Source organism: Lucilia sericata, unplaced genomic scaffold (assembly GCF_015586225.1).
Source record: "Lucilia sericata isolate MDLA Ls3-8-SP2 unplaced genomic scaffold, ASM1558622v1 Contig000350F_arrow, whole genome shotgun sequence".
Classification (NCBI taxonomy): domain Eukaryota; kingdom Metazoa; phylum Arthropoda; class Insecta; order Diptera; family Calliphoridae; genus Lucilia; species Lucilia sericata.
Genome location: NW_023994370.1, coordinates 1 through 25,176, shown reverse-complemented (window position 1 = coordinate 25,176; position 25,176 = coordinate 1). Strand labels below are relative to the sequence as shown.

General features: G+C 31.9%; 3 protein-coding genes across 4 annotated transcripts; 2 read left to right on the top strand and 1 right to left on the bottom strand.

The window, feature by feature from the left end:
• The first annotated feature begins 302 nt into the window (after positions 1-302).
• On the top strand, positions 303-8,292 carry LOC119603967. 2 transcript variants are annotated; one of them, XM_037956271.1, is made up of 8 exons: positions 303-739; positions 957-1,032; positions 3,246-4,603; positions 4,699-4,833; positions 4,896-5,024; positions 5,092-5,153; positions 6,127-6,958; positions 7,024-8,292. In XM_037956271.1, the coding sequence occupies exons 2-8, from the start codon at positions 961-963 to the stop codon at positions 7,649-7,651; spliced, it is 3,216 nt and encodes a 1,071-aa protein (XP_037812199.1). In that variant the 5' UTR covers positions 303-739; positions 957-960; the 3' UTR covers positions 7,652-8,292. The 2 variants fall into 2 exon arrangements, with proteins under 2 accessions (XP_037812199.1, XP_037812200.1); XM_037956272.1 differs by lacking the exon at positions 957-1,032 and having other exon boundaries at positions 304-739.
• A 1,495-nt stretch (positions 8,293-9,787) lies between these two features.
• On the bottom strand, positions 9,788-14,087 carry LOC119603971 (phosphatidylinositol 3-kinase catalytic subunit type 3). Its single transcript, XM_037956276.1, has 6 exons — positions 13,877-14,087; positions 13,197-13,818; positions 13,036-13,131; positions 10,981-12,233; positions 10,393-10,754; positions 9,788-10,325 (listed from the first exon to the last, which is right to left on the bottom strand). The coding sequence occupies exons 1-6, from the start codon at positions 13,945-13,947 to the stop codon at positions 9,880-9,882; spliced, it is 2,850 nt and encodes a 949-aa protein (XP_037812204.1). The 5' UTR covers positions 13,948-14,087; the 3' UTR covers positions 9,788-9,879.
• Positions 14,088-15,202: 1,115 nt separating this feature from the next.
• LOC119603966 (nucleoporin NUP188 homolog) lies at positions 15,203-22,920 on the top strand. Its single transcript, XM_037956270.1, has 9 exons — positions 15,203-15,368; positions 15,439-15,658; positions 15,721-16,566; positions 16,633-16,804; positions 17,192-17,301; positions 17,369-20,386; positions 20,444-20,598; positions 21,593-21,806; positions 21,874-22,920. Exons 1-9 carry the CDS (start codon positions 15,343-15,345, stop codon positions 22,786-22,788), a joined length of 5,676 nt encoding a protein of 1,891 aa, XP_037812198.1. The 5' UTR covers positions 15,203-15,342; the 3' UTR covers positions 22,789-22,920.
• Positions 22,921-25,176: the final 2,256 nt, after the last annotated feature.

Below are 25,176 nucleotides of genomic sequence, written 5' to 3'. Positions count from 1 at the left end.
CAATTTGCAAGGTAGCGTTTTTTAGAAAAGCATTGATAACACTAATCACACTACAAGTTAGTGTTGTAAAATGTTAATCAATACGATTACTCAATAACTATGGGTTTTTAGCTAAAGCATTTTATATATTTAATATAAATTTAAACTAATAATTTCTTCAATTTAAAAATAATAAATTTTGTTATGTTTCTATTTATATTGCAATAAATTTATTTTTTTTGTTTCATACTATAAAGTAACCAAAAATATTATTCCCAACAAATAAAGTACTCAGTAATCAAATACTCCTTATTTTTACAACTCTACTAAGCCAACATAGCAGAGTATTATTTTTTCGTGGTCACATTCACAGCTGCGTGTATAGCTAATAAAACCTGAAATAAATGATTAAAATAATAAATAATTAAAAAAGTTTTAATAAAATAAGAATAATTAAATTACTACAAAAATAGTCAACTAAAAAATTATGTTAAAATTTTGCAAATAATCTATTGAAAATCTTTAAAATCAAAAGTGTGCTACACCTTAGATTCTGCTCATACGCTGCTACGTCAACGGCAGCGAAAATTTATATGTACGTGAAGTGCGCCAGGTTTTTATTATTGTTGTTGTTATAAAAGCAGCAAACGCGCGCGCGTTTATTTTCTTTTTGCCTCTCTTTTTTCGTAGTTATCAGCTGTGGTTAAAAAAGAATTTTATGAACTTTTTGAAAAAAATACCAAAATTTATTTAAATTAAGGTAAATATTAATATTTTAATTGGATTTATTGTTGTTTTTATATATTAAATATTGTGAAGATATTGTTTCTTTTTTATAAAGAAGAAAAAAGTGCAGTAATTGCTGTCGTTGCTAAAATGTTGGTGTTAATGTTTCTTTTGTGTTATTCAATTTTTTTTTTTTTTTTTGGGAATTTTTCAAAATTTTTTCTTAAGACATTTTTGTTATTTAATTCTAGATAAATGACTTCTTTTAAACAAAATTATAATTGTATCAAGTTTAATTATGACTCGGAAGCATCTTCAGGTGCTGGGGTAAGTTATGGACCAAGATTTCTAAATTTTAAGCTGAAACATAAAATCATTCCATACACACATACCCACCCATACATACCCTCATCATAATATACAAATTTCATATTAATGTTTTTTACATACTTACAATTACTAATTAAGTGAAATTTTGTTGTTTTTATGTCACTAATATCGCTTTTTCAATTCTAAAATTATCACTGTGGGTTGCGGTTTCCAAGTATTATGTATACATACTGTATACAACACTGGAAACTTGTTTTGTCTTGTTGGAAGTTTAAAAAATTGAATTTTTTGATCGGCATTCCGAGTGTTCACAGATCTTGTTATTGTACTTATCCAACTAAACGCTTATTAACAAAAATATTAACATCTAGACGATATTTTAGTCACTAGCGCAGACTATAGTCTACTTTCCAGTCCGGACTATAATTCCTTTCTATTCTAGACTATAGTCTAGTCTCTAGACCAGACTGTAGTCTTGTCTTTTGTTCCAAGTATAGTCTTGTCTCTATTGCAAACTATAGTTTCCCCTCTGGTCCAACATATTGCCAGGTTTAGTCTATAGTTTAGGCTATTATATAGTCTCTAGCCTAGACTATAGTTTAGTATATATTTCCGACTATAGTCGAGTGTCTATTCTAGACTACAGTTTTGTCCATAGTTCAGACTATAGTCGCGTATTGTTCATCTAGACTATTGTCTCTTCTCTAGTTCAGACTATAGTCTAGTCTGTAATCTAGATTACAGTAGAATCTCTAGTCCAGAAGAGTTTCTAGTCTCGTCTTTTGTCTAGTTTTGACTCCAAAAAATAGACTGCAGTCTACTCTGTACTCCAGATTATAGTAGTGTCTCTAGTCCAGACTGTAGAATCGTCTCTCCAGACTATAGTCTCTACTCCGAAGTATGTATATAGTCTGGTCTCTTTTTCAAAGTATAGTTATAATTTTCATTTTAAGTTTTCCAAACTAAAGAATTTCTATGCTTTTCTCCATAACCTACTAACTTTGACTCATAAAATAAAGCACTTAACAAAACAAAGACTAATTTTATACATTGTAAATCCCCTAGTAAGTCAAAATCTTTCAAAACTTCTACAAATATTAACATCAGTTAAAGGATGATTGTATGAAACATATCCAATATTCCGCTTAGATTTTACACTAAACATTTAGACATTTTTTGGAGATAATTTAGAGAATCATTTCATTTCAATCATTCCATCGAAATACAGATCATTCTTCTACAATAACAGTCCACTTATAGGGCAGATTGTATATTAAAACACTATTCACAGCTGACGTGCTTTGTTTCCCTAAATAAGTTCACCATTCACTCCCCATTATTGTATATACAAGTTCTCTTTAAAAGTTAACAATCTTTTTCGGTCTCTTGTTCTCTTTTACTCGAATATTTTTTCACTTTTTTTTATGCTAAAGGGTCTTTAGATAATAAAATTGTTTTATTAATGATAATTTCAAATTAAATTTATCTTCATTTTCCATTACACTTTTAGTTTTTTAACGAAATTTTAACGTTTAATGTTAGAAACATATTTTCATGTAGAGAATGTAACTGCATTTTGTTGTAGTTTATGTTTGCTATGTGTTTTTTCGAAAACACAAAGGGGGAAATTAGAAAAGAAATGTTACCCTCTCTAGCCATACTGCAGTTACATGATTGACATGGTTGTTTTAAACAAACACACGGTTACCTACATATTAGATTTATGTATGTGTGTATATACAAAACAAAACATACAAATATACTATGGTTGTCAAAATTTGAGGAAAATTTCCTAAAGTAGATATCTCCCTGCGAGTGTGCGTGTATGAGTGTCTTTTGCCAGAACGTCTGCGTGCCTGCGTACGTGTACACTAGTTTTATTTTGCATTAAAGGTTGAAAGATTCTTTTAGGGTCATAAAAATGTCTAAAAGGAAAACCCTCATTCATTATTCAAAGAAAACCAGTAGTGTTTTTGTTTGAAGTGAGTTCTTCTTTTTTAGGTCTCTGAGCTTCGTTTCTCTTCTCTTTTTAGTTTTAGTTTTAAACAAAGAAAATTTGTTTCTAGGTTTTCTTATTTTTTGAAATTAGGAAAATTTGTTCTTCATTTATCAAACCCTGTGCATCCTATAAGGTCAAGGTTTTCTTTAAATTTCTAAATATTTTATTATTGGAAAATAATAATGTTTAAAATTTCTGCAAATCTTTACAGACCATATTGGGAGAACATCCTGATTTTGATTCCCTATATCTGGTGCAAGCGCCTTCATATGATAATGAAGTAACTGTAACTACTTCCTATTCAAATTCCAATACAATGGCTTCAACAAAATCCATGACTTTACCTTCGTTAAGTGAGCTCAATAATAATGTGGAAAGTATAACACAAAAAGAGGCCTTGAAATCTCAACAACGTGAATTAATGTTTGGCATACCCATCAATTCTAGCCAAGAATCATCATTTGAGGGTTTTGGTTCTAGCCCTTTTGATAAGCTGCAACGTCTCTTCTATTCCAATCAAGCACAAGATCAGCAACCCTTAGCGGAAAATAATTTAAAATTGGAGAATCATTTAAAACCTCAACAAGTCACACAAAATCCTTCTCCTGGTAAAATGTTATTTTCCAAATTCTACGATACTATTATAGAGGAAAACAGCTGTAATGCGGTAGATATACAAATGTCCCGGGAAATGGACAACAATGGCACCCTGACTAGAAGAACAAGCATAGAAAATCATAATTCCTATAATAGTGATATGAATCCTTCTTCAGAATTATCATTTAATGGTAAAATAAAAAGTTTAAATCAAACACAGGAAGCAAAACAGACATCAACTGCCCAACCTGTGGCTACTAGACGTTTATCTAGTTTAATGGAAACTTCTCTTAATACCTCACAACAATTTTCCGAATCTTTTATATTGAAAAAATACAGCAATGAAAAATCTCCCGATCTTTTCGGGGAAGATGAGGATGAAGAAGAAGATGAAGAAGACGTAGAGCCAGAACAAGAACCTGACGAAACTGTAGAATACGAAGAACTAGATGATCACGCACAAAATCTTAAAACCATACCCGAACATGCAACAGTATTAAATGAATCCCAACCTGCTCTTGTTACCTGCAATTTAGCCGATAACTCTTTCAATTGTCCCACCGAATCTAGTTTTGCCAACGATGATCAAACCATGGACTGTAGTTTAACTCAAGGCAGTTGCTTTGGTGTCAGTGGCAATTCTTCTGACTCCTATACACTATTCAAAGACAATTGCCGGCGTGAACGTGAAATGTTGAGACGTATACGTAAATGTTTGGCTGGTATTTTGCCACCACCCTCGGTAACAATACCACAATTGGATATGGTTAGTGCAGTGTTATCGAAAAAGAATGATATATTCAATTTCATTGAGGACATAAAAGAAGAGGCAGCAAAACAATCTACAGCTATTGATGGTGCATCTAGCAGCTCCTCAAGACCGCCAAGTTTATTTAGACCTACACACAGTTTAGAGGAGACAAAAAATATGCCATGGCGTGATATCTTAAGTGTGAGACAACATGGTTTGTGGTGAGTTTTAAACACTTTTAAAAAATGTATTATGTTTCTTGACAAAGATATAGAATTTGAAACAAAATTTTTAATATAAAATTCTCTCATTTCAGCTACAATTTAAACAAGGCCTCTGAAAACAATGAATACCTCAGTTTATCAGTCATGGAGCGTTTTATCGGAGCCGAAACCGCTTCTTCATATCTAAATTCGCCCTCATCAGCTAAGAAACGTAGCACACGTCTAAAGTATGCAAAACTTTATTCTTTAACAAATAAATAAACTAATTTTTCTTTTAATTTATAACTAGATTATTATGTCAATCACCCGGCAATCGTTTAAGTCATTTGGCCAAAAGACGTGCTATATTCTCATCCGCGAATTTGGCCACACAAAAAACTAGTACTCTAGTCGGGCCACAAATTTTATTGGATAAAAAGTAAGTTTTTTTAATAGATCTTTAAAATTAAAGTGTTTTTCTAATCAAATGTTTCCGATCTTTTTAGGAAAGTTAAAAATCGCCGCAAGGCTACTCCCAAACGTATGACACCGGGCAGTAAAAAGAAAAGTAAGTAGATTTAAAACAATTCCTGAACGATGAACAAGTTTTCTGTAGAAAACTGATCGATGAACAAGTTTTCTATAGAAAACTGATCGATGAACAAGTTTTCTATAGAAAACTGATCGATGAACAAGTTTTCTATAGAAAACTGATCGATGAACAAGTTTTCTATAGAAAACTGATCGATGAACAAATTTTCTATAGAAAACTGATCGATGAACAAGTTTTCTATAGAAAACTGATCGATGAACAAGTTTTCTATAGAAAACTGATCGATGAACATGTTTTCTATAGAAAACTGAACGATGAACAAGTTTTCTATAGAAAACTGATCGATGAACAAGTTTTCTATAGAAAACTGATCGATGAACAAGTTTTCTATAGAAAACTAATCGATGAACAAGTTTTCTATAGAAAACTAATCGATGAACAAGTTTTCTATAGAAAACTGATCGATGAACAAGTTTTCTATAGAAAACTGATCGATGAACAAGTTTTCTATAGAAAACTGATCGATGAACAAGTTTTCTATAGAAAACTAATCGATGAACAAGTTTTTTTTATAGAAAACTGATCGATGAAATAGTTTTCTATAGAAAACGTTTCGATGAAATAGTTTTCTATAGAAAACTGATCGATGAACAAGTTTTTTTTTTATAGAAAACTGATCGATGAACAAGTTTTTTTTATAGAAAACTGATCGATGAACAAGTTTTTTTTATAGAAAACTGATCGATGAACAAGTTTTTTTATAGAAAACTGATTGATGAACAAGTTTTTTTTATAGAAAACTGATCGATGAACAAGTTTTCTATGGAAAACTGATCGATGAACAGGTTTTCTATAGAAAACTGATCAATGAACAAATTTTTTTTTTTTTTTTGTTTTTTATATAAAACTGATCTTTATTAGAAACAAGATTTCTTTAGAAACTGATCGTTGCTTCAAGTATTAAATTTGTTTTTCTATCTCCTTTTAGACCGCAAAACACCCAGTTCTTCGGCACGCAAACGTTTGTTCCGTAATGACCTAGTTAAGCCCGGACCATCACGTGAAACTTCGAAACGAGCCCTATTCCAGAGTCCTGCCAAACATGTACAACAACAAAGAGCTACTGTACCAAAACCACCTGCCATGAAACCCGAATTAGCAAATCGTGTAGAAAAATCCAAAAGAGCTTTACTCTTCACACCCGAAAAACAACAACAGCAGCAACAGAAATCTGCAGCAACAACAACATCATACTTTGCTCCCAGTACAACCACACAATTGGATATGTTGCTGAAACGTAAACGTAATCATTGTGATGATGCCGAAGATGTTGACACCTCAGAATTGACTGCACAAAGTAGCAAACTATTTAAAGGAAATGGATCGACTGGTCTTACCCCTAGGGCACTTAAAATTAAAAGTCAAAGTTTCTGTATTGGGGCTGGTTCCTCAACGAAAAACAGCAAACAATTGCCCTGTGCTTCCAGTTCGTTTACAACAGCTTCAAATATGTCACTGTGTTCCAGCAGTAGTGGTAGCAATAGTCAGTTGCAATTGCCACGCACTAGTTCAGTGTCTTCCTTATTGGGTTCGAAACTACAAAAAGCCTATTCGGATAATTTGGCACCCTCGAATAGTTTGACAGAAAATCAAAAGAAAAAATTACTTTGGGCCGTTTCACAGGCCTTGCAGGAGAGAAAAATTAATGCTAAACATGAAAGTTTCAAACAATATGCCTCCATTTTGGCTCGAGTAGTGAGAAGAATATTTCAAGAATTCTATCAGAAAAGCAGTACCAGTAATAGTGAGACTATGTTAAGGTAAGTTGGAATGTAAAATGATGTTTACAATAAAAATATTTAATATTTTTGTTATGTTTTTTTAGATTGGCCAAAAAATATGTTTATCCAGTAACCGCTGGTTCCTCCGCAGATGATATTTACCTGCAGGCCAAAGCACAAATCGAAGATACTAAACGTCAGTCAACCACACGTCTGTCCGGCTACATAGGCCCCGAAGAATACCAGCAACTTAAGCAACAATCATCGCAAACTCTGCTCACACAAACACAAAGTCACAAAGGTTCCCTACACAATATTTTCAACACCGACAACTCATTCGATTCCTTTGGTTTGATTAGTCAAACATCATCGGGCTTTTGTGGTTCTACCAATGGCATGACAATGTCACAAACAAGTTTTCTGGGTCAAATATCTCAAGATATTATAACTGCCGATTCATCACAGACTTCCAACTCCTGCAGTGCCTCAAAGACCATACAAACATGCCCTTCACTACAAAACAGCTCCTCGAAAAGTAATCTCTGTGGTGTGGTATTGCGTGAAAATGTTGACTGTGATATCAGAAGATCAGCTCAAAAGAATTTCACCGGCAAAGATCAACGTAATATGAGTCCCTATACAGGCGGTAGTAATGGTTCGGCCGTCAAGGCTCACTCACAATTGGTTACAGATAGTGCTAAAGCCAGACGTCAAATATCTTTTGATAGCTAATAGCTTAAGGTACACAAACACAAGCAGAAAACGTTTTCGTTATAATGAAAAGACGCGTTCTACATTATATTTGTTTAAGTTGCTGTAGTTTGTAATTTAGTTAATTGTTCTTTTTTTTTAATAGTTTTTAAAGTTTTCATTTTCTCTACTCTTATTACACAACTTTAAGGTTGTAAAATTTTTTGTTTATTTAAACCTTATTCCAGCTATTTTTATTTAGGTTTTTATTATCATTTCATTAAATTTTGTTTTTCTTTTTCATACCCTATTCACTTATTCACAATTTTATAAGACAAAAATATTTCTATAAAATTACAAAAAAAAAAAAAATTATACATATAAAACAAATTGTGAATTGTTTAATTATTTTTTTTATTTCACTTTCATTATTATTTTTTAAAGATCTCCTCCCCTCTTTCATTGCACAAAAGTAAAAGCTAAAAATTTATATTATTGAGTTTTAAGCTAATTTTGTTTTTATTTTTGAAAATTTCTTAACGACATTAGTACTTTGAAATAGATTTTTAACAAAACCAATTTCAAGTTGTTAAAAATGTTTTGTCGTTCGTTCTTGGCTCCCTAATACAATTTATTTAATATAAAATTTGCAATATTCTTAAATGAAAACTAAATACATACGTACATAAGTTTTAAATGACTTTTTTTATTAGAAAAATTAAGTAATTAACGTTTAAATAATTAATAAATAAAAAAGTAACTGAATTCTTACTAAAAAATTAATTATTTTTTTTTTAATGTCGCAGCAAACAATTTCGAATTGAAGAAAGTGATCGATGAAACGTTTTCTATACGAAACTGATCGATGAAAAGTTTTCTATAGAAAACTGAGCGATGAACAAGCTTTCTATAGAATACTGATCGATGAACAAGTTTTCTATAGAAAACTGATCGATGTAAAAGATTTCTATAGAAAACTGATCGATGAACAAGTTTTCTATCGAAAACTGATCGATGAACAAGTTTTCTATAGAAAACTGATCGATGAACAAGTTTTCTATAGAAAACTGATCGATGAACAAGTTTTCTATAGAAAACTGATCGATGAACAAGTTTTCTATAGAAAACTGATCGATGAACAAGTTTTCTATAGAAAACTGATCGGTGAACAAGTTTTCTATAACAAACTGATCGATGAACAAGTTTTCTATAGAAAACTGATCGATGAACAAGTTTTCTATAGAAAACTGATCGATGAACAAGTTTTCTATAGAAAACTGATCAATGTAAAATATTTCTATAGAAAACTGATCGATGAACAAGTTTTATATAGAAAAGTGATCGATGAACCAGTTTGCTATAGAAAACTGATCGATGAATAAGTTTTCTATTAAAAACTGATCGATGAACAAGTTCGGTTTTGTATAGAAAACTGATCAATGAACAAGTTTTCTACAAAAAACTGATTGTTGTAAAGGATTTCTGTAGAAAACTGATCGATGAACAAGTTTTATATAGAAAAGTGATCGATGAACCAGTTTGCTATATAAAACTGATCGATGAACCAGTTTGCTATAGAAAACTGATCGATGAATAAGTTTTCTATTAAAAACTGATCGATGTAAAAGATTTCTATAGAAAACTGATCGATGAACAAGTTTTATATAGAAAACTGATCGATGAACAAGTTTTCTATAGAAAACTGATCGATGTAAAAGATTTCTATAGAAAACTGATCGATGAACAAGTTTTCTATAGAAAACTGATCGATGAACAAGTTTTCTATAGAAAACTGATCGATGAACAAGTTTTCTACAAAAAACTGATCGATGAACAAGTTTTCTACAAAAAACTGATCGATGAACAAGTTTTCTATAACAAACTGATCGATGAACAAGTTTTCTATAGAAAACTGATCGATGAACAAGTTTTCTATAGAAAACTGATCGATGAACAAGTTTTCTATAGAAAACTGATCGATGAACAAGTTTTCTATAGAAAACTGATCGATGAACAAGTTTTCTATAGAAAACTGATCGATGAACAAGTTTTCTATAGAAAACTGATCGATGAACAAGTTTTCTATAGAAAACTGATCGCTGTTTATGTTTTCTATAGAAAACTGATCGCTGTTTAGAAAACTGATCGCTGTTTAAGCATAAAAATAATCTCGTTTTCGATTTTAAATATTTATTATATTTATATTGATAATTTTAAAGATTATATGATATTTATATATAATATTATACTTAAAACATAACACTAACTATCTACTTGCGCCAATACTGAGCCAATTTATGTATTTGTTCTACCAAAGCTGGCATCACAGCCGTTATCGATATATCCAAAAGACCCTGTAAATGTTGAACGGCTTCTTCGTCGGTTAAACCTAGCTGAAGATTTTCCTCTACTTTCTTAACAGCCTTATCGGGTTCCAAAGCAATATCGGGTACAGAAGCATCTACCATAAGAGAGAATAAATTCAAAACTACATTTGCATGACGCCTTAAATGTAAATATGCAGTATAGCATTGTTTGCGGAATTCATGATGATGTTCTGAGCTAACACCACCCATAGCCTCAACCATTTCTTTGCTTAACTTCATGGGTGGTGGCATAGGTTTGGGATCACGACCCAATATATAACCGAAATCAATGTGAAATAATTTGCCATTGGTGGTCAGTAGTAGATTATCCAAATGACGATCACCCACGCCTGTGATAAAGAAATATTTGAATATAACAACAAATTCAATATATTTTTTTACTTTCTAAAACTTTACCCAACAAATAAGTGATCACACAATAACCCGCACAACTTTTTATATAAGTATCCATGGTTTCTGGTAAAATACCATAAGGTCCCGATTCGCATGGATTGTGTTTACGAAAGAAATTATGTATACTGCCTTCACGCGCCAACACATCGGCCACTGTATACGAATCTATATATTGTAGAAAACCATGTTTTGAACTTGTGGCCAGCACTTTATAGGGTGTCAATTTGAGATCTAAATTTTCACGTCTTAATAATTTATCCATTAGAGTGATCATTTGTAGTATAAGTTGATCTTGTCGTAAATCATCGCCATGCTTAAAAATAGCCACATACTCATGAGCAGCTATAGATGTGACAAAGGTTAATCTAAGAAAAGATTTTCAATAATTAAAAGGTTTTCATTATAAGGAGTAATTTCTTGAACACTGATTTCTCAAGAAAACTGATCGATTTAAAAGAACAAGTTTACTGTAGAGATCATTGAACAAGTTTTCTATAGAGAAATGATCAGTGAATAAATTTTCTATAAAAAACTAATCAATCAAGTTTTCCATGGAAACTTGATCAAGTTGTTTTATCGTTGACAACTTACTTGGCCGGCATTAGAGCACTTTTAAATAGCGACGTCTTTGAGGGAACAATTTTCGTTATATAAATATCCGGATCCAAAGGAAATGGTATGGGATCAATATTGGTGAAATTAATCTTAAATGTATCCGTTTCATTTAAAAGTTTTTGAAACTTTTCGGTTTTCTTATTACGATTACCCGTTTCTTTGGCTACAATCTTTACCAAACGCACCAACTCATCAATAAAACGTTGCTGCTTCTTGAGGTTATAGAAAATGCCACGCAAATGAAAGTTGCCATTCTCTAAAACTTTCATAAACATTTTCAAAACCATATCGTACATTTCATGTACTCTTTCATCCTGTTTACGTATAGACTCTTGATCTTCCACTTCTATCGATAGATACCAATATAAATAATTAGCTAAAGTGGGATTTTTGCAGGCCCGTTGTATGAGGAATGTGGCTAGATTGGTGGCGGAATTGGCCATAGTGGAATATTGCACATTCGTATTGGTATCACTCATTAGAGTATTCGATACATCAGAGGTTAAAGAACCAATAGAAGTTTCATTTTCATCGGCTAATGAAGAATTCACCGAGATGGCCATGGGCATGGTTGAGGAACGTTCAATTTGAACATTAGCACGCTGTAAGTTATTGCGTTGAGTCGTAGTTAGTAGGGAGGAAGTGCTGCCTCCCGCCACCGCTCCAACCGCACCCACACTTAGTTCAGAACACAAAGAACTCTGATCGAATAGCGTAGAATTATCATCCAAAGAACGTACTATATCACGATCGGGGAAAAAACGTTTGTGCGATTCCATTATATCGGAAAAGTTTTCATATTTTAAAGCTTGCACTAGCTGCAGCAAATACAGCAATAAATCTTCATCGGGAGCCTGAGCCAAACGACTTATGGCATATTTACGCACTTGAGGATGTTTAAAGGCGGGACTTAACAACTCTAAGGCATCTTCCACATCCATAGGAGCCCATTTACTTAGTAAAATTAAAGCCTGCTGTACTTCGGCTTGTGTTTCCCAATTGATGCATTTCAAGAATTTCGTCAAAGCTTTTTTGTGGGAACATAAATAAAAACGGAATTTCCATAATAAATCCTGTTCTTCACTATTCAAAACACAAGTGGGTGGATAACGATATACAATCGTGTGTAATTGATCACGTATGTTGGCGGTAGGTTTGGCATCACGATCAGATATCCTAGATCTTTCGGAACGCGCCAAACGATGATGTTTTCGTTCTACTAAGTTTTCCTGTTAATGAAAAGAAATTAAGTTGTTGTTAAAAAGTAATTAATTTATTTATTTTTATCATATTACATAATATTTTTGTAAACATTTTTCAAATTTAAAAGAACGAAAACGTTTTATACGATATTTTATTTTACGCATTAGACCATCGAAATATTTTAAACATTTTTCTTTAAATTCCTTAATTTTGAAAAAATATATAAATACTTTGGCGTTAGTAGCAAATTTAACGTTTGTTAGTTTAAGATAATAAATGTTTACTGAACAAAGTTTTTGCGCCATAACATTTCTATGGATTTTAAAACAGTTGAATAGAAAATTTTCAATGTATATTTTGTAGGGTATGAACCTGAACACTTTCAGAATATCCCCCACATAGAATTATTATTGTTTATTTTGTTTATATTGTTGCAAGGTCAGAGTCAGGGCGAAAGACTCATTGTCTCAGGTCGTTTGTTTTGTGACACTGAACTCATTTACATTAAGACAATTGGTTTTTGTTTATAAAACACTTGACTTCAACAATGTAACAGAAAATAATTTGTTTTTAGTTTAATATTATTTTATTTTTATTCATTTTTGTTTCAAAAAATATATTCAAAAAGAGCTAACTCAATCTTGGGTCGAAGTGAGTTTTTCATGATAAACGATTTATCGAAAAATTTATTAAAAATTTTCTATAAAAACAAAATTTATTTAAATTTTTCTATATAAAAAGAAATTTTATAGAAAATTTTCTATAAAAACAAAATTTTAAGAAAAATTGTCTATAAAATGATAAAATTCAAAATTATGTTTTATTTACCTGTAAAATTTCCGAATCTGGAACTGTAACCAATTTTGGTTTACTTAAAAATTTGTAATTTTTATCTCCCTCCGGTTCAAAGTACACAATAGAATACTAAAAGAATTAAAAAAAGTTAAGAATAACTAACACCTTCCACTATCTTCCTCATCAACACTTACATTATAACAATCATCCACCACCACAGTGGGAAATTCAATCATCAGATACATATAATCCGACATTCTCTTTTCACGTTCATTAATCAATTCGATTTCACGAAATGTTAGACGATCCAACCAATCGACTTTTTGTATTTGGCCATTACGATGTTTTTTCGCCAATTTACCCAAACGTTGCATTTGTGATTTCGAAGAATCCTTACCCTTGCCGGGAGTCTTAGAGGGATAACTACCATCGCCCTCTACACCCAACCATATTCTTAAGTCGTACATACCCTGGCGAAACATGCCATTCTTTCCAAATAATGATATAGCAGTGCCGCCTATAACGGATGTCTGGCCAGCACCAGCACAATCGAGTATGGTGAGTACCAACATGGCAGTACGTGGTAAGTGTGAAAATTGCAAAGGTAAAGTAACCCATTCATTCCAGCTCCAACGTTTGGTGAACGACTTATAGGAAGTGGTAACTGGTAGGCAGTAGGGGCGACCCTGGTTGAAAATTTGCAAACGTACTTGAAAAGAGGGGCATTCTTCGGAATAGAGACCGGAAAAGCGTAATATAGGATCTTCTAGGAGTTTTTCAAAATCTGGTTGGCGTTTTTTGCCTTCCAAAGTGCCTCTAAAATTCAGAAAAAAAAATAAGCTATACATGATTCATGTTGTATTAATTAACTTACACTTTGATTTGCACCAATTCATGTAATGATGAACTGTAGATATAACGAAAATAATCATTTGGTTGATCCATTACTTTAATTTAGTAATAATTTATTAATTTTATATGGTTTGAATTAAAAAAATCCTCCCCTTTTTTTCCCAGATAAACTATTTTCTGTATTTTTTTCACAATATAAACAAAACGTAAACAAAAGAAAGGTACTGCACAGCTGTTTACAAGGCAAATTTATTAGGTGACAACAAAGGTGTATGTTTGTTTTTTTTTTTTTATGGCAAATGTTTGACAGTATTGGTTGCCAGCTAATTTTTTATTTAATGACTTTGACAGTTTGGTGTAGGTTTTTATGTAAACAATATTGATTGATATTAACAAATTTGATTGATAGTTAAGTGCTACCAGATGTATGGAGAAATAAAAAATACATTTAGGAATTTTGTTAAAGACAAAAACGCTGAAAAATCTAAAATTATCTTCAAAATAGGTAATTAATGGAAAATTTTCAACAAAATATTTTTCAAAATGTTTTATAAACAAGAGGTATTTATCGACATTTTTCTATAACAATTTTAATTTCTTTGAAAATTTTGAAAACTTGTTTAAAAATTTATAAAGAAAACTAAAATCAAAATTTATCAAAAATTTTCTATGAAATCAAAATTTATCGAAAATTTTCTATGAAATCAAAATTTATCGAAAATTTTTTATGAAATCAAAATTTATCGAAAATTTTCTATGAACTCAAAATTTATCGAAAATTTTCTATGAAATCAAATTTTATCGAAAATTTTCTATTAAATCAACATTTATCGAAAATTTTCTATGAAATCAAAATTTATCGAAAATTTTCTATGAAATCAAATTTTATTGAAAATTTTCTATTAAATCAAAATTTATCGAAAATTTTCTATAATATAAAAATTTATCAAAAATTTTCTATCAAATAAAAATTTATCGAAAATTTTCTGTTAAATTAATATTTATAAAAAATTTTCTATGAAATCAAAATTTATCAAAAATTTTCTATGAAATCAAAATTTATCAAAAATTTTCTAGAAAATAAAAATTTATCGAAAATTTTCTAAAATCAAAATTTATCGAACATTTTCTATTAAATCAAAATTTATCGAAAATTTCTATAAAAACTAAATTTATAAAAAATTTTGTATAAAATAAAAATGTATCAAAAATTTTCTATCAAATCAATATTTATCAAATAAAATGCAAAATTTCACAGCAGCAACACTGTTAAATTTACATCAAATTGCCCTATTCCCAAAAATATCCCCGTTTTTATTGCTAACTTCTCGTTTGTTATGGTAAGCTAAGGCGAATTCAAAAAGTGTGGAGAATCAAAACAAGCCGTATAAAAACTGGCGGGCCGGTAGCATAAAGTAAATTAATTGTTTTTTTTTAATAAAATTTATTGCAAAATTATAAATAAAATAATAAATTATAAAATAAACAATGTCCTCGGCCTCAAATAATGTCATGTAAGTAAAATATTTACAAAAGAATTTGCTAAAAATGTATTTAAAAACGTGTTTACATTTTTCTTTGCAGTACGGACTGGAAACGTTTGTGGCAACTGGTGTCTGGTATACATCATGAGACACCTGAGTCTACGGTAAAAGAAGAACTATTTAATGTTTCCAAAGAATTGCAGGATGGTATATTACAATTTAAAACAGCCAATTCAACTAAAAACAACTTGGAAAAATTGTTAAGTGATAAAAAGCAGGAGAAATTGTTGCCATTTACCTTGAGATTGCAGGAATTGTTGGTAAGTAATGTTTTAAACAAAATAAAATGCTAGATTTGTAATTAAATTACTACTTTATGTAGGATCTAGAATCATTACAATGCTGGGAAATCTTATGTTACTATTTGGCCAATGAGTACCGCGGTTCGGCCAGTTCTCTTACTAGTTTAATATCCACCGAGAACAATATGACACAATTATTGGATGATATATGGGGTTATTACACTTTGGAACGTATGATTGTATTAAAAATTGTTAAAAATCTCTTGATATTCTATAAAGTGCCCAATCATCCCTATCACAATGAATACAAGGAAATTGTAGATAAAATCGGTCTGGACAAGTTGAAAGAATCGTATATGAAACAATTAGAACACTTGATTAATGAACAGCCACCACAAAAACTTACGGCCAGAGAGTTTTTCAACTATCAGGCCAAACTGGTAAATTGGTCCGAAAGAAATGCTCGTGAAATCATAGAAGTTTTACAGATCCTGTTAATATTGTGTGATCATAAACATTTGAGTGTGGCGGAGATTACACGTTTATTCAATTGCTTTAAGCAACATTCGTTTGGCCGCCAACAGGCCTATTTGAGCAGTTCAAATTCTTTGCATGCTGAATTATTTCTACGTTTAGCCTACTCGGAAGTGGCCATATTACTCAAGTGTTTTGATTTTAAAGATGCTCAGGCATCTTCGAAAATATGCCAAGAAATCTATGAGAGTTTAGATAAAGATTTAACACGCATGTGTCATCATCCAGAAAATGGTCCCATTTTATTATCCTGGATGATGTTACAAATACGCTGTTGCAATGCTGCCGAAAATGATGAACAACTTTTGCGTTGCCAGCAAATGGGTAAAAGGGCTATGGATTTGAAATGTTTTAACTATTTGCATAGTTTAATTTCTAGTCCTCTATTTAGGGTGAGTAGATAAATGTGCAGAAATGCAGAGAGAATACTGAAATTTGTGAGCTTTGTTGTTTTTTAGGATGATTCTATGGTGGCTCGTATTGTACGTAAAACTATTTATGATTTGTTGTCCTACTTGTGTGACTATTTCGATGGTGATGGTTCATGTTCACGCCATCCTTTTATTTATGAACTTTTGTGTGAATTATTAAGTTGGCCAAGTTTAGCCAAGGAGTTTTGCAGTAATGAAGGTAAGTTAACTAGAACTGAACTGGAACTGAACTAGAACTGAACTAGAACTGAACTAGAACTGAACTAGAACTGAACTAGAACTGAACTAGAACTGAACTAGAACTGAACTAGAACTGAACTAGAACTGAACTAGAACTGAACTAGAACTGAACTAGAACTGAACTAGAACTGAACTAGAACTGAACTAGAACTGAACTAGAACTGAACTAGAACTGAACTAAAACTGAACTAGAACTGAACTAGAACTGAACTAGAACTGAACTAGAACTGAACTAGAACTGAACTAGAACTGAACTAGAACTGAACTAGAACTGAACTAGAACTCAACAAGAAGAAATCCTTATTGTTATTGCATTTAAAATATTTAAAAATTTTTAAAATTTTAGATGTTGGCGTTCGTTCTCTGTACAACACTCTATTGGAAATATTCCCCATAGACTTCCAGCACATGTCCCTGTTGGCTTGTTCCTTGACCAAAGCTGGTATGGGCAATTATGTAAGTTATCTAAGAAAATATACGTAAAAGCAATTAACATTGAAAATACTTCCTTTTTTCGCCTTAGATTAAAACACAATTGGAATCTTTACCCATACTCACCGATTACTATGATGAAAATAAATACTTTCTTAAATCGGTGGGTGATGATGAATATGTTTTGACACAAACTGTTAAACCCTTTGCCCACATTGATTTCTATATACCAGAAGGCACTTCGACTGCAGTTTTGGCTCGCCCCGAGGGCTATTGTGTACATTTTCGTTTGCCGGTGAATTATTTCAATGTTTTGCATCATGAAATCAATTGTCTGCTGGCCGAGACGCAACAATATTATGGGGAATATGAGAATATAGAAAGAGTAAAACGTGTTAATGAGGGTTTAAAGTATTTGCATGAAGCTTTAAAGAAAACAAAGACATTGGCCAATATAAGTGTAGAAATGGTGCATCCTACTGAGATGTGCATAGATTTATTGAATAAATTTAAAGCGGTACAACAGCCACCGGTGGAATTAATGGCTAATTGTTTGAATGTCTGCACAGCTCTACTGCCCTTGGCTGATGCGGAGATTTTTATACGTGTCATAAATTTGGCTATATTGCCCGTTATCACTAATGATTCTTTGGATGATTATAAGAAATACGCTCATGGTTCTTGTTTCGACTCGAATCTAGTGGGTACTTATTTGGTAGATGTGGAAAAGAAAAAGGAAAAATTTGATTTCCTACAAGCCTATATCAGCTTTCTGCGTTGTTATACCAAATTGCAAAGACGTAAATATTTCCAGGTGGAGATACCCGGTTTAATATTTCTATTGCGTGATGTTTTTCCTCATTTACATGTTTGGAGATTCCAGTCGCAACAGGTTAAACATAAAATTTATGCTGAAATTATGGGTTTTATATGTGACATATTGGATGAGTTTACTTCGTTGGAAAAGGATGTTAAAATACCCAAAGATCATTTGTTGTTAAGAGATATTTGTGTATACTCTTTGTTGTCTATGGAAAATGGTCAGATTCTATTGAGATTTGTAGCCCTGGGCAATGCTTATTTACAACATTGCATGGAAATGGAATCAAATTGGATTGTACAACAGACTCATGGTTTGGTGCTGTTGGTGCGTTTGTCTATGCGCATTCTAATGCAAGTGTTAAAGTTAAAAAGTAATATTTTCAAAACCTCTGAGTTGTCACCCTTAGAAGCCATGATTTATACCCAACCCAAACAAAGAGATACTTTACGCATTATTCCGGTGGTTACTAGCTACATGAGTAATATTTTTGACAGATGGCTGCCTATATTGTCCTGTCGTTTATTGAAAAGAATTGCTTTGGAATTTAACATGTCTCTATTGGCCTGTTTGGATATGGAACCAGATCAAATAAGATTGACTTTTTTGCAAAAGTTACCCGATGAATTGGAAAGTGATTCCATCAAAATAGCCATTTTAGAGTTGATAGAGGCCTGTATAGAGAAACAACCAGGTGTTACAGAGGCCTTCTTTAAGGTCAACTATAACAAGGAAAAACGTATATTTGGCAAAGAACAAAATGCTCAAATCTCCGATAGTATAGTAACCTATATGGAAGATTATTTGGAGGCGGTGTCCAAGGATCCTCATATTGTGGAACAAATAATACCCAGTAAAATTATGAATCTATACCACATGCTGTGGAAACAAAACATGCAATTATTAACAGATTCTCTGCTGCAAAAGCCCAACTTCTGGGACAACTTTTGTCAACCCTTATTTGGCTCGTTTAAGCCTAATGTCAAGGCCTATACACAACTGCTGAATATATTGGCCATAGAAGTATTCTGTACTAATGCTAAAACCAATAATGGTTTGAAAAAAATCTTAACCAAGTTTTTTGAGCCTCAATATTTTGAAAAATGGCTAGATTTTGTTTTCGATTTGCCCAAGACTTCGGTGGATAAATTGCAAGAATTTAATCCCGAGGAAATGCCCGAATGGTTGTGCAGATTGCAGGCTTTTAAAAGTTTCCTTTTAATACTCTTGAAAAAGCAACCCCTGTTCATGGAAATACCCAAAAAACAATTTAAACTTTTAGCCCAAAAATGTTTAAATATTCTAGTAGAACGTTCGGAATATGTAGAGGATTTAAGGCCTTTGATTATTTTATCGGAATTATATCTATTTATTATACTCAGCTTCAAACATGCCTACACCGAAACCTCAGAAGAACATAAACAAATGTTGAAACAATTAAATCATCTTTTAAGCAGAGTCGCCTCCTGTTATAGTGACCTACATGTAAGAGCTAAAGAAGCTTGTCTTTCTATAGCTATTAAATCAGCAGATTTACTTTCTGAGGAACTGACAGAAGACTCCTCCCTATCGTTATCATTTTTGCATTCAGTGGTTCATATAATTTGCTCTGAATTGCAGTATCTAGAAAATGGTGTTAAAATGGAAATACAAAGTAGAAAATCGGGGTTGGAGGAAGCCAAAAGAACTTCTTCCAATTCTTTAGTATTGTGTTTAAATCTTTTAAAGACAGTGGCCGGCATTTTTCACAAAGATGGTTTTGGCAATTGGGATTTTCCCTTTATCAGCAATAAGGTTTTCCAACGTTTGCTAAGCTGCACAGGAGCTATACTACAACTAAACAGTAAACAACAGCTGTCAGTAGAACTACTCGATGTTTTAATAGTCTTTGCTAAAGGCAATTGTTCCTCAGAATTTTTACACTGCGATGTGGGTGATTATCTATGGTTGAAACTTTTGCCTCCCAAGGATTTGCTAGAAGCCAATTATGCTCTCCAACAACCTAAAGATTCTGAATGGACTGTACAGAAATGGTGGCCCATTTATGCTCGTGGTATAGAATTAGTTTGTATACTATTCCAAAAACACTCGTATCATTTCCTAAAGGAGGCCCTACAATTTGTGGGCATTCATGAGGAATACTTAGTAGACTCTTTGTTGTTAAGCAAACAATCACTCGAACCAGCAGCCATGCAATTAATAAAGAGTACCGTAACTTTACTGGTCAATTTGGTTCAATTTGAAAAACAATGGCGTTTGGAGCATTCTCAGTCTTTGTTTAATTTAATGGTGAGTTTTTGGTGTAAATTTGTTGGAAAAATTTTTACATATATTTTGTTTTCTTAGCGTTCGGTACAAATGCTTTTGGGTCATGCCATTTCTATGTTCCATCAGCCTAAAAATTTAAAACTTTTATTAGCCGGCCGTCGTTCTCAAATAGATATATTGAGGGATATTGAAAATGCTGGAATGGTGGATGAAGTTATAACCACTTTTAATGAGTAAGTACAAAATTCCCGACTTTAATAAGATTGTCATTCCGTCTATAGTCTAGTCTAGTCTATAGTCTAGTCTATAGTCTAGTCTATAGTCTAGTCTATAGTCTATAGTCTATAGTCTAGTCTATAGTCTAGTCTATAGTCTAGTCTATAGTCTAGTCTATAGTCTAGTCTATAGTCTAGTCTATAGTCTAGTCTATAGTCTAGTCTATAGTCTAGTCTATAGTCTAGTCTATAGTCTAGTCTATAGTCTAGTCTATAGTCTAGTCTATAGTCTAGTCTATAGTCTAGTCTATAGTCTAGTCTATAGTCTAGTCTATAGTCTAGTCTATAGTCTAGTCTATAGTCTAGTCTATAGTCTAGTCTATAGTCTAGTCTATAGTCTAGTCTATAGTCTAGTCTATAGTCTAGTCTATAGTCTAGTCTATAGTCTAGTCTATAGTCTAGTCTATAGTCTAGTCTATAGTCTAGTCTATAGTCTAGTCTATAGTCTAGTCTATAGTCTAGTCTATAGTCTAGTCTATAGTCTAGTCTATAGTCTAGTCTATAGTCTAGTCTATAGTTTAGTCTATACTAGTCTATAGTCTAGTCTATAGTCTAGTCTATAGTCTAGTCTATAGTCTAGTCTATAGTCTAGTCTATAGTCTAGTCTATAGTCTAGTCTAGTCTATAGTCTAGTCTATAGTCTAGTCTATAGTCTAGTCTATAGTCTAGTCTATAGTCTAGTCTATAGTCTAGTCTATAGTCTAGTCTATAGTCTAGTCTATAGTCTAGTCTATAGTCTAGTCTATAGTCTAGTCTATAGTCTAGTCTATAGTCTAGTCTATAGTCTAGTCTATAGTCTAGTCTATAGTCTAGTCTATAGTCTAGTCTATAGTCTAGTCTATAGTCTAGTCTATAGTCTAGTCTATAGTCTAGTCTATAGTCTTGTCTATAAACTAGCCCTTAGTCTTCTCTATATAAAAGATTCCCTTATGTGATTTTTCTTATTTTCCAGTTTAACCGAAGTAATCATTTTGTGCGTTAAATGTCTGCAAGCCTTCTCACCAAATCTTATCGATTTAATTTGTGAACCGGAATTCTTATCCAGCAAATGGGAACCTATATTTGAAATACGTTTTGGAGCCCCCAAACTAAGTGAAAATGCCATACATCTAACATTTGGTACAGTACTCAGCATAGTAGGAGTCTATACAAAGGTCTTAAATTTGGTAAGTTCAAAAAAACCTATTTTACAAAATCCATATATAATTCCAAACTATACATTTCTCCATAAAGCAAAATTATGGTTTCCATGAAGTGCCTCTAAATGTTTTACCCGAAATAGGCAATAAGGAGTCAACAAATGCATCTACAAATGTTACTAAATCTCCCCAGACACACAATACTTCACAAAGGCCTTTCTCCAAATCATTGTCGGTGGCCTCAGTATCATCGGTAAATTGTCCACCCAATGAATTACTTTCCAACCTAGATGGTGAATTGTGTCTAATGGCCTTAGAACATATACTCACTTTGGCTGCCTCACAAAGTATGTTGGCGTTGAAAAACTCTCTGTTGCCAGTGCGCGAAAAGCAACTTATAAAACGTGAAATATCCAGTGAATTATTATCATACCATGAGTTTGTACGCCGCAAAGTTTTGGTAGAATACAGGGAACATAATAAAATTTGGCACAGACGTAAACATGGGCAAGTGTTAATGCAGCAAGTAGAAGAGCATGAATTGGCATCTACATCAGGAAATGCAACACAACGTTCATCCAGCGATATACACAAAAGACCCTCAACAGATTTGAGGGTAAATGTTGTAAGACGTTTACATTTGCAACAGCATAGGACACCCGCACCAACGGGTAACTTTGAAATGTCTCACATAATAAGTCCCATTAGCGCAAAGAGTCAGCAACCGCAACCTTCAACAAGTCAACAGCCGGCAGCTTCTACACCACACTTAGCAAGATCTGCTTTACGTCGACCAGGTGACAGCACAAACTACGATCCCACTAAACGTGTTCATATAGCTGAAGAAGTTTCAGAAATTGAACCCGCCGCTGAGGAAGAGCAAGAAGAAATCACTTACTTCCCACCCGAAGAACCTAAATATAGTCCTTTATCCTATATACAATTCGTGGAAGAGGATTATTTACATTTTATGTCCAATTTATTCTTCATTATTTGTCAAAATGATTGAAACTGATGCAATGAAATTCTTTGCTGATTAAGGTATTTTTTTATTTTCTTTATTAATATTAAAGTCTTAAACGCGTTTAATTTCAAACGCCTGTTATACAAGTTTAATAAAAAGAAGAACACTTTAAAAGTACATGTCACAATTTTTAATTGCTGCAACTGTTTTATTTAGTTGTATAAACATATGATGGGTCAACAAGAACAGCTTATTGGGAGATCAAGATTTCCTCGCTACAAAGAAACTAAAATGCTGTAACATTTTGGAAGAGTAGCTTATTTTGTGATCATTCATATTTTCCTTCAAAAAATCTATTGTTTGGTTGAAAATCTTTAATCGCATGTAAATTAGTCGAACCACTTTTAAAATGAAAAATTGATATTTTTGGGCGAAAATCTAAGAAATCTTATAATTGCATTAAAACAGGTTTAAATTGATAAAGAAGCTATTCTCCATTGAAAATCCTGTATTTTGACCAAAAACCTAAAATCCGTTAGTAACTCCGTTGAAACACATGTAATCTGGAAAAGGAGTTTATTTAGTGAGCACTTATAGACTTTTTCAAAAAGTTGTAGAGAGATGTCATGGGTTTCGATAGATACATTGGCGCTAACTAACTAACTACTAACTAACTACAACTAATAACTAACTAACTAACAAAAAAAAAAAAAAAAAAAAAAAAAAAAAAAAAAAAAAAAAAAAAAAATACTAACTACTAACTAACTAACTAACTAACTAATTAACTAACTAACTAACTAACTAACTCACTAACTACTAACTAACTAACTAACTACTAACTACTAACTACTAACTAACTAACTACTAACTAACTAACCTACTAACTACTAACTAACTAACTACTAACTAACAACTAACGAACTAACTAACTAACTAACTAACTAACTAACTAACTAACTAACTAACTAACTAACTAACTAACTAACTAACTAACTAACTAACTAACTAACTAACTAACTAACTAACTAACTAACTAACTAACTAACTAACTAACTAACTAACTAACTAACTAACTATCTAACTAACTAACTATCTAACTAACTAACTAACTAACTACTAACTAACTAACTAACTAACTAACTAACTTACTTACTAACTAACTAACTAATTAATGATCCATCTCCCTTCCTCAATTACATACATTGTTTTCGTTGAAAATGTTTCCTCAATTACATACATTGTTTTCGTTGAAAATGTTTCCAATTACCAGAAATTTACTGTTGCACACTTCTCCTATTCATTTGGGTTTTAAAATCTTACAATTGTTTACTTTTATCTATCGCTTTTGCTATTAATGTGAGAACACAACCACTTTTACCTTCAACAATGTTGTATACAAATATTGAGATATTTTTATTTCAGATACAAAAACAAGAAAACGAGCCCCCTAAAGATAAAAAACTATAACAACAATACTTACTTAAGTACTTACGAATCCAATAATTGCTCTTGTACACGTACAATTGTACTCAGATTTTGAGAATCTGAGAGCAGAATTTTCAAACTACATATTTTACAAGAACATTACAATAGTTTTCTTTATATGATGATCAAGCGGCACGAGGGGAAGCTAAAGATTAGTCATTTTTAGTTCCGAAAGTTGAATAAACTTTTTTATATTGTATTGTACCTATTTTATGCGAAAAAAAAAACCCTCTCTAACAACTAGTGTGAAACAATTAGTTGGCAATAGATATTTTAACATGTTTTCCATAAAAAAAACCTTAATTGTTTTCTCTTAATTAGTTTAGCTACGTGTTGCTATGAGAATAATGTGATTTGCAAATGTTTAGTTTAACACAGTTTAGTAACAATTTGAAATAGGTACTTTTCATAGTTTTTAGTACAAACTTAAGCTCATACGCTACATTAATTCATTATTTGTTATGCCAACTACCCCATTAACAAACAGACCCTCTACTAAATATTCAACAGTCAGATACATAAATAACTCAAATTAATCCGATTTAGAACAGGGATGGAAAAAGCGTTTTATTTGAAGGATGTATTTTATGGAAGTTTCCGCCGTTTACATGTTTGGTGGTCACGAAATATGACACGATTTCAATTTGAACGTGTTTTAAAGAAATTACTGTTGATTTTATGTTTTTGATCCAAAAATTGAAGTTTGAAGAAAAATTTGAAAAATTCTTCCATCTCTGTTTAAAAGTATGTTCACCCTTTAACAAACAGTTCTTAAGAGCATAAAACCCTTAAAAGTAACTCATATTAAACTAGTGTTGCCGTTAGATTTTACATATTTTGAATTCTGTCTCAAGCCTTTATGAAGCCTTGAGTCAATTGTGAACCGATCATTACAGACTTTGGTGGAGTAATTTTTTGGATTTAAGCTATTGATTTTCTAATATTGTA

What these genes read in the sequence shown, in the direction of transcription:
- LOC119603967 (XM_037956271.1), top strand. Translation starts at nt 961, where the DNA reads ATGACTTCTTTTAAACAAAATTATAATTGTATCAAGTTTAATTATGAC. An exon ending in AAACGTAGCACACGTCTAAA is followed by an intron (nt 4,834 to 4,895) that starts GTATGCAAAACT and finishes ATTTATAACTAG; the next exon opens with ATTATTATGTCAATCACCCG. An exon ending in ACCGGGCAGTAAAAAGAAAA is followed by an intron (nt 5,154 to 6,126) that starts GTAAGTAGATTT and finishes ATCTCCTTTTAG; the next exon opens with ACCGCAAAACACCCAGTTCT.
- LOC119603971 (XM_037956276.1), bottom strand. Translation starts at nt 13,947, where the DNA reads ATGGATCAACCAAATGATTATTTTCGTTATATCTACAGTTCATCATTA. An exon ending in TGGTGGATGATTGTTATAAT is followed by an intron (nt 13,132 to 13,196) that starts GTAAGTGTTGAT and finishes TAATTCTTTTAG; the next exon opens with TATTCTATTGTGTACTTTGA. An exon ending in TGTGATCACTTATTTGTTGG is followed by an intron (nt 10,326 to 10,392) that starts GTAAAGTTTTAG and finishes TCTTTATCACAG; the next exon opens with GCGTGGGTGATCGTCATTTG.
- LOC119603966 (XM_037956270.1), top strand. Translation starts at nt 15,343, where the DNA reads ATGTCCTCGGCCTCAAATAATGTCAT. An exon ending in TTTCTAGTCCTCTATTTAGG is followed by an intron (nt 16,567 to 16,632) that starts GTGAGTAGATAA and finishes GTTGTTTTTTAG; the next exon opens with GATGATTCTATGGTGGCTCG. An exon ending in ATACAAAGGTCTTAAATTTG is followed by an intron (nt 21,807 to 21,873) that starts GTAAGTTCAAAA and finishes TTCTCCATAAAG; the next exon opens with CAAAATTATGGTTTCCATGA.